This window comes from Chiloscyllium punctatum, chromosome 39 (genome assembly GCF_047496795.1).
Source record: "Chiloscyllium punctatum isolate Juve2018m chromosome 39, sChiPun1.3, whole genome shotgun sequence".
Lineage (NCBI taxonomy): Eukaryota > Metazoa > Chordata > Chondrichthyes > Orectolobiformes > Hemiscylliidae > Chiloscyllium > Chiloscyllium punctatum.
The window spans coordinates 58,094,370-58,103,497 of NC_092777.1; the positions used below are offsets into that span (position 1 = coordinate 58,094,370).

At 44.8% G+C, this 9,128-nt stretch overlaps 1 protein-coding gene across 1 annotated transcript; it reads right to left on the bottom strand.

Annotated features, from left to right (window-relative positions):
- Positions 1-2,553: 2,553 nt before the first annotated feature.
- On the bottom strand, positions 2,554-8,259 carry ppp1r27a (protein phosphatase 1, regulatory subunit 27a). The gene is made up of 3 exons (XM_072558809.1): positions 7,945-8,259; positions 5,628-5,778; positions 2,554-3,447 (listed from the first exon to the last, which is right to left on the bottom strand). The coding sequence occupies exons 1-3, from the start codon at positions 8,123-8,125 to the stop codon at positions 3,327-3,329; spliced, it is 453 nt and encodes a 150-aa protein (XP_072414910.1). The 5' UTR covers positions 8,126-8,259; the 3' UTR covers positions 2,554-3,326.
- Positions 8,260-9,128: the final 869 nt, after the last annotated feature.

Here is a 9,128-nt window from a genome sequence, read left to right on the forward strand (position 1 = left end):
GACCCTCATTGCTGCAGATAACGCCCTCAGCAACAGCCTGGACCCTCACTGTTGCAGATAACACCCTCAGCAACAGCCCAGACCCTCAATACTGCAGATAACACCCTCAGCAACAGCCCAGACCCTCACTGTTGCAGATAACACCCTCAGCAACAGCCTGGACCCTCATTGCTGCAGATAACACCCTCAGCAACAGCCCAGACCCTCATTGCTGCAGATAACACCCTCAGCAACAGCCCAGACCCTCAATACTGCAGATAACACCCTCAGCAACAGCCCAGACCCTCATTGCTGCAGATAACACCCTCAGCAACAGCCTGGACCCTCATTGCTGCAGATAACACCCTCAGCAACAGCCCAGACCCTCATTGCTGCAGATAACGCCCTCAGCAACAGCCTGGACCCTCACTGTTGCAGATAACACCCTCAGCAACAGCCCAGACCCTCAATACTGCAGATAACACCCTCAGCAACAGCCCAGACCCTCACTGTTGCAGATAACACCCTCAGCAACAGCCTGGACCCTCATTGCTGCAGATAACACCCTCAGCAACAGCCCAGACCCTCAATACTGCAGATAACACCCTCAGCAACAGCCCAGACCCTCAATACTGCAGATAACACCCTCAGCAACAGCCCAGACCCTCATTGCTGCAGATAACACCCTCAGCAACAGCCTGGACCCTCATTGCTGCAGATAACACCCTCAGCAACAGCCTGGACCCTCATTGCTGCAGATAACACCCTCAGCAACAGCCCAGACCCTCAATACTGCAGATAACACCCTCAGCAACAGCCCAGACCCTCAATACTGCAGATAACACCCTCAGCAACAGCCCAGACCCTCATTGCTGCAGATAACACCCTCAGCAACAGCCTGGACCCTCATTGCTGCAGATAACACCCTCAGCAACAGCCCAGACCCTCGCTGCTGCAGATAACACCCTCAGCAACAGCCCAGACCCTCGCTGCTGCAGATAACACCCTCAGCAACAGCTCGGAATCTTCTGGGCTGCCTGTCTGACAGCAGGTGGTGACTTTACACGCAGGGGCTGCCAAAGAAATTGGGCCGAAGAGGATAACCACTCCCAACATCAGCTGCCAAGTGAATATTAAGAAAGGCTGCAATCCAATTACTATTTGATCCCAAAGCTCAGCTCTGTCTGCCAAGAGGAGATTACTTTACGGCCCTCCAACTGTTCAACCGATTTGTAGTCTTTGAGCACATCCTGTTAAGTGCTCCTAATCAGGTTAATGTCTCTGACATTACTGTCTCATATGACCCGAAAGGTTCAGGACCCACTCCCGAGAGCTGAGTACATATTTATAGGCTGACCATCCAATGCTGTACTGCTATCTTCCACAAAATAGATCAAACTGAGCTCCTACTTGCCATCATACTTTAAAGAGTTTATCACACAGAAGAGCAGCTGGCTTCCTCTGGTGTTCTCGCCAATATTTATCCATCAACCCAACAGGACCCAAATTACCTGTGTTGATATTACATTGCTGTTTGTAGGAAATTGCCCATGGACAAATTCACTGCCACACTTTCTACATTAAATCAGTGACTACATTTAAACAGTGCCAAACCCAAGAACCACTAAACTGCCCGGAGTCCAGCATTAATCCCAATTGGAATAACTCCACAGAGGCTGGTATCCCGTCACCAAGTCACCCTCAGTTATTTACAAAAGTCCTTGACACTGGTCCAGCTCCCTCAGAGGCAGCTCTCAGAGTGTGAGAATGTCTGACGCCTTCTTTTTTCTTCTTTTTCCACTCAACCTCCTGTTTACTTTTTTTTAACCCCCCACATTGCCGCCTAACTGCGGTAGTGCTTCTTTTTTCCCCAGCACCCATGTTCTGTGTGTGTGCAGGTGTGAGAGAGACAAGATGACGTCCTCTTTTTTAGGTCTGTCTGATTGGACCAGGTTACCACCAATCCCAATCAAGGATCTCATATTCGATGAGACTAGATTAGAGTGGTGCTGGAAAAGCACAGCAGGTCAGGCAGCATCTGAGGAGCAGGAAAATCGACATCCTGCTGTGCTTTTCCAGCACCACTCTAATCTAGACTCTGATCTCCAGCATCTGCAGTACCCACGTTTTTCTCATATTCGATGAGGTCCACCTGGCTGACCTACAATCACTACATACAGTGATTATTGAGTTCCTCATAGTCTAGTGCTAATTCCAATGGTTAGTAACAAGACGATCTCTTTGAGAAACTGTAGAACTGATTAATGCAGGAACCTTGGTTTGTTGGTCTGGAATTGTTGAGGGTACGCTTTATGATTAAGTTTCTTTTAAACCACTATTTTTAGGCTACAGAACATTAAAAATAAACCTTAAGAAAGTTTTGAAAAATTGAACAATCTATTAAGATCACCAAATGTAATCCCTGTTATTGGACTAGATTACTTAAAAACAAGAGAGTGAATCATCAGACAGATAATTAGAATATTTCAGGCACAAGAGGAAAATGAACAAAAGAGATAGGACATTGATTTGCACAACTACTAGTAAGAAAATGTAGAACTTTAATCATTCATAAATATACAAAACATGGTCCAGTACATATTATAACAAAAACTTGCATCTACAGAACAAAATTAACACAATACAATGTCCCCAAGTGCATAAGTTACGGAAAAAATGTTGGCACCAAATCAATCAAGGGTGTAATAGGAAAGATAACTGATAGCTCTGTTAAACAAGTAGGTAACTCCCTGTCTTACTCTGGTATTTAAAGTGCAGCAAACATTATTCACCACAGTTTTAAAATTTTACCTTCACATAAGTGTTATGCTTTGTTCTATGTGGTATTAATTACAGCGATAGCTGGCGGTAAGTCATTGGGAGGCCCTGGATCTATAGGAAGCCGCAGGGATAAACAAGGAATCACAGCAAATTAAGACACTAATGTTTGTAAGACTTGTTATTCTTCAGATCATTATAGGGGCTGGCAAAAGCAGTCAGTGCTAAACATGATCATTGAAAACCTTGAAATCCTGACAGTTGGCAGCAGAAACGGATAATTCTTTAAACTTATCAATTAACCCGTTGATAGCTTCATTCAAAAAGACTGGAAGCAATGATATTCAGAGAGTCAAAGTTCAAAAGGAAATGAACTCAAGCAATTATGTAGATGATTGAAGAAATTCTGCAGACCTCACGCTGCACTTGTAGCTCTCAAACCTCTCCAGGCTGACAGAGGAACATTAGCACTTTTTGTCCAGAGTCACAGACTGAACATTGCTTCTGCTCTTGGTGCTAGTCATGGTGTGTTGTCTGGTAGTGAAATATGCCTAAATCAGGGAGTGTTCTCAGCCATCCCTGAGCTCAAACAGTGCCCGCAATTTGACATCTTCAGGATCAATAAGGTCCTTGGGCAGCTCCCCATCATCATTCGCCACGTCTGCTCCGGCTCCCTGAGACAACAGGTACCTACATGGGTCAGACACAAATGAAATACATGATTTTTACCACAGAAATATCCAAGGTTTCATTTATATAGTACCTTTCACACAACTACAGGACTCTCTGTATTTAAATCCAATGAAGTACTTTTGGGGTCTAGTTAATGTAGGATATATGACAGTCAATTTACACACAAGAATCTCCCAAGGCCAACAACATGACAATGGTCATCTTTAAGGTACATAAGAGCAGCAGTAGGCTATTCAACCCCTTTAACTTTCTCTGCCATTCCAGATCATGGCTGAATATGAACCTGTACACCATGTTCCTGCTCCATCCCCGTATCGTTTAATGTCATTAATAAATAGAAATATGTCAAACACTGTGTTGAATGTTCTTCTCAGCCAAGCTTCCACTGGTGTCTGAGGTACAAAATTCCAAACTGCCACCACTCTGAGTAAAAATGTTCCTCCTTATCTCAATCTTAAATGACTTCCCTTTTATTTTGAAACTGTCTTCCCTGTTTCTAGACTCCACACCCTGGGGAAATATCCTTTGTGTGTTTACTCCGTCCATCCCTTCAAGAATTTTGTAATTTTTCTGAGATCTTGACATCCAATCTTATAAATGCAAAGGATACAAGTCCATTCTCCTCATCTCTCCTCCCAGGAATCAGTCTAGTGAACCTTTGCTATACTCTCTGTGTGGCATGTATACCCTTCCTTAAACAAAGAGACCAGAACTGTGCACTAAACTCAAAGTTTAATCTAACCAGTGTTTCAAACAATTGGACCGAGATTTCTTTGCTTCTGTACTCAAATTCTTGAAATAAAAGCTAACGTTTGCTTTCCAAATTGTTTGCTCTATTTGCGTGCTCATTTTTGTTTCTTTTTTTTTATTAAGTTATTTTTCCTAATTAGCCTGTTCAGAGATGTTATTACACACCTCTGGAACAGGTGGGACTTGAAGCCAGGTCCCTCAGTCCAGGAGTTGGGACATTACCACTCAACTCCAGAGAGCCCCTGCCTGCATGCTAATCATCAGCAATGTAGGAACAATGACACCGCTCCCTTGGGCATCCACACATTCTAATCTCTCTCCATTTAAGAAACATTCTGCTCCTTTGTTCCTCCTGCCAAAGTGGATAAGCCCTCACTTATCCACATTATATTCCATCTGCCATGCTCTGGCCCATTCACTCAGCCTGTCCAAGTCACTCCGAAACCTCTGCATTTTCCTTACAACTCATTCCCATCGCATTTTGTTTCAGCTACACATTGGGAATGATTACAATTGGTCCACAAAGCATTGATATAGATTGTGAATAATTGGGGCTTAAACACTGATTCCTTTCAAGGGCAATAGGGGAATTAAGGGATGGGCAATAAATGCTGATCTTATCAGTGATGTCCATTTTACCTGAATTAATAAAACAAAAAGGGCTGATCTTTCATCTCCAAAACGTCCTACCCAATCCCTGCATTCCTCAATACCCTAAGAATGTAAAATTCTTATGAAACCCTCTCTTGAATACAGTCAACGACTGAGCTTCCACAATCTTCTGAACTAGAGAATACCAGAGATTCACTACCTTCTCACTGAAGAAATGTCTTCTCCCTCAGTTCTAAACAATCAAACATCTACTCTGAGACGGTGACAATGTGTTCTAGATTCTCTAAGGGATAGGAGTGGTTCTCTAATGTGTACCTGATCAAGTCGCTTAAGCACCTCATATATGTTGTAATTAAACATTTAGTTTTTAATCCTCTTCACAGAATGTTCTATTGATGTAAAATGTGCGTGTGTGTCCATGTGTATGTGTGATTGTGCATGTGTGTCTGTGTGTGTATGCCTGTCTGTGTGTGTGTGTTTGTATCTGTGTATGTGTGTGTGTGTTTGTATCTGTGTGTTTGTGTGTCTGTCTGTGTGTGTGTGTTTGTATCTGTGTGTGTGTGTGTTTGTGTGTCTGTCTATCTGTGTGTGGGTGTGGGTGTATGTGTCTGTCTGTCTATCTGTGTGTGTGTTTGTATCTGTGTGTTTGTGTGTCTGTCTATGTGTGTGTGTGTGTGTGTGTGTGTGTGTGTGTGTGTGTGTTTGTATCTGTGTGTTTGTGTGTCTGTCTATCTGTGTGTGGGTGTGGGTGTATGTATGTGTCTGTCTGTCTATCTGTGTGTGTGTGTCTGTCTGTCTGTGTGTGTTATTCTTACTTTGCTATTTCCAAGTGCCCATCACTGCAGCTCATGTGGAGTGCAGTCCATCCATTCTCGTCCTTCTGCTCAATATCAGCCCCATATTTGATCAGCAGTTTCACACATTCCAAATTTCCAGACAGGACTGCTTCGTGTAGTGCTGCCATTCCTAAAATCAAAATACAAACCAACCATTTAATTAAGAAAAGAGCTTCCAAAACCCACTGTCAGAGCAATTCTTTAATTTCACAGAAGTAAATCTGACAGCAAATTAATTTCGGAATGCATTGCAATCTGTACAGTTCACATTTCATTCTGGAGGCAGCCAGAGCACACCAGACCGATAATATGCCCCAGCCAGAGGGCTTCATTCCTTGCAGAGCAGCTACAGTAATTGAATCAGACTTTTTAGAGACCTTTCAGCCCGTTATGTGCACACTGGTCATCGAGCATCCATCCATTTTAATCCAATTTTCCAGCACTTGGTTTTATATACTATGGCATTTCAAATGTTCAACTAATTTACTATAAATGCATTGAGGATTCCTGTCTCGACCACCCTTTCAGGCAGTGGGTTCCAGATATCGGAGTGAAAATAACTTTCCTCAAATCCCCTCTAAACTTCCTGCTCCTGATCTTAAGCTGTGCCCCCTGGTTATTGACCCCTCTACTAATGGGTAAAGTTTCTCTGTTGCCTCCATCTATGCCCCTCAGAGGTTTGTACACCTCAATCAGATTCACTACCCCTCAGCCTTAAATACTAGAGTCAAACTATGGGCTAGGAAACTCCCACAACTCTGTGTGTAAATTGCTCCCCCCGCCATACACGATTCAGCATTTAATATAGAAGCTGTTTGTACTCCTGGAAATCTGGGACCAAAAACAGGGTAACTGCGATAGGGGCGGTGTGTAACAATGTGACAGTAATATTGGTGCAATACAATAGGAGTGGCAGAGAAAGTGTGAGCATGTAATAATGATAGAGTAACAGGGACTAGCCCTTTGGGCTCAGTTGGCTGGTTGCAATGTGGACCAAAAGCATGGGTTCAATTCCCGCACCACCTGAGGTTACTATGAAAGATCCCACTTCTCTCCTCACTTGAGGACCCTCAGGTTAAACCACTACCAGTTGTCTCTCTCTGATGAGAGTTTGCCTATGCCATAGAAAACTGCAGGATGAACCAGAGTATTTCATCCATGCCATTTCGACAGACCTTTAAATAAAGATATATTTATTGGGACAGATGCACAAAAATATTTGATGGTTTTAATTCAAACAGATGCCACTGAATTTTCTTTGTAAATCTCCATATTTGCCAACAATGAGTGGTGCTGGTGGGAACTTACTCCCCAGCAGCAACCTCCCCACCCCCTCTCTCCCTGTGTGGGAGAAGGGTAGGCATGGAGTCATAGAGATGTCCAGCATGGAAACAGTCCCTTTGGACCAACTCATCCATGATACCCAGATATCCTAAATTAATCTTTCCCATTTGCCAGTATTTGGCCCATATCCCTCTAAACCCTTCCTATTCATATGCCCATCCAGATGCCTTTTAAAAGCTGTAATGTACAGGCCTACACCACTTTCTCTGGCAGCTCATTCCATACACATACCACCCTCTGTGTGAAATCAATGCCCCCTAGATCCCTTTTAAATCGTTCCCCACTCACCCTAAGCCTATTTCCTCTAGTTCTGGACTCCCCCTGCCTGGGAAATGATCTTGGTTATTCATCCTAACCATGCCTCTCATGATTTTATAAACCTCTATAAGGTCACCCCTCAGCCTCCGACACTCCAGGGAAAACAGCCCCAGCCTGTTCAACCTCTCCCTGTAGCTCAAATCCTCCAACCCTGGCAACATCCTTGTAAATCTTTCCTGAACCCTTGCAAGTTTCACAACAGCCTTCCAATATTGACTGAGCCCTGCCGTACTGACCGATAAGGTATAAGGTCCTACAGTCACTGAGCCCTGCTGTACTGACCGGTCAGGTATAAGGTCCTACAGTCACTGAGCCCTGCTGTACTGACCGGTTAGGTATAAGGTCCTACAGTCACTGAGCCCTGCTGTACTGACCGGTCAGGTATAAGGTCCTACAGTCACTGAGCCCTGCTGTAATGACCGGTCAGGTATAAGGTCCTATAGTCACTGAGCCCTCCTGTACTGACCGATAAGGTATAAGGTCCTACACTCACTGAGCCCTGCTGTACTGACCGGTCAGGTATAAGGTCCTACACTCACTGTGCCCTGCTGTACTGACCGGTCAGGTATAAGGTCCTACACTCACTGAGTCCTGCCGTACTGACCGGTCAGGTATAAGGACCTGCTGTACTCACCGGTCAGGTATAAGGTGTCCAGCTTGACCTTGCTTGCTCTGATGAAGCGCCCGACTTGCTGTAGATCACCCTGGCGGATGTGATCCAGGAAGACTATGTCATTGGGGAAGTGGACTGTGCGGACCGGCTTCAGTCTGCTAGTTGGCACCGCAAACCTGGAAACTGCTGTGTAGTATTTCATAGTAAAGCCTCGGACCACCACTGAGCGTTTAAAGACAGAATAAGCGCCTGTCCTTTCTCCTTCTGTTGAGTGGTGAGCTGCACTGCTGCTGCTCAGTAAGCCATCCCCCTGTTAGAGAGAAGATCCCAGCTTTATACAGCAGCTTGCTCTATTTCTGGGGACAGAGAGCTGACTCACTGAGGGAGGACAGAGGGCGGACCTACACCCTCTCTCACATGTGCCTGACGTACTCGGCACCTGTTGCAAGTTACATGTTATGGAGCTGATCCTCTTGCCTGTTGCAGAGCCGGGAGGGGGAGGATCAGAAGGTGAATGAGCCTTCCCGAAACAAGATCCCACCCCGGTCTCACCTCGGGCGTCCTGCTCCAGTTAAACCGATCGTCTCACCAAACACAAGTTGCAACATCCCCACAGTTCAGCTGCTATCCTGAGGGAGATTACACAGTTTTGCAACTTGGCTGTTTATAGTCATGAGTTTTGCTGTGTTCAGGGGGACAGGTTGTCCCTGTTTATCGAGTTCGGTAGAGGGAGAATGAGAGCTGCGACTTTCATTCGGTTACAGAGAATGTGCACATGACATGGACGGGTTTGTGGTGGGTGGGTAGGGGATGAATTCCTTATTATTCCAGTTGCAATCATGGGAGCAGGATGGCCAAAACCTCCTCTACAAAGTCTTCCCTCTGTAACACCTTGGTCCACTCTTCTGTGACTCCCATTTGATGTATGTAAAATATTTCCAAGTCAGGTTGGTGAATGGGTTAGAGGGAAACTTGCAGAAGGTGGTGGTCCCATGTATCTGCTGCCCTTTTCCTTCTGGATGGAAATAGAAGGACATTGGAGGTAAAGAATGTGGGGAAATAGATGGTGACATATTGAAAAATGTCCATATTGCAGATGAAGAGGTGTTAGGTGTCTTAAAATGCATAAAAGTGGATAAATTCCTGGGACCTGATCAGGTATACCCTAAAACTCTGTGGAAAGCTAGGGAAGTGATTGCTGGGCC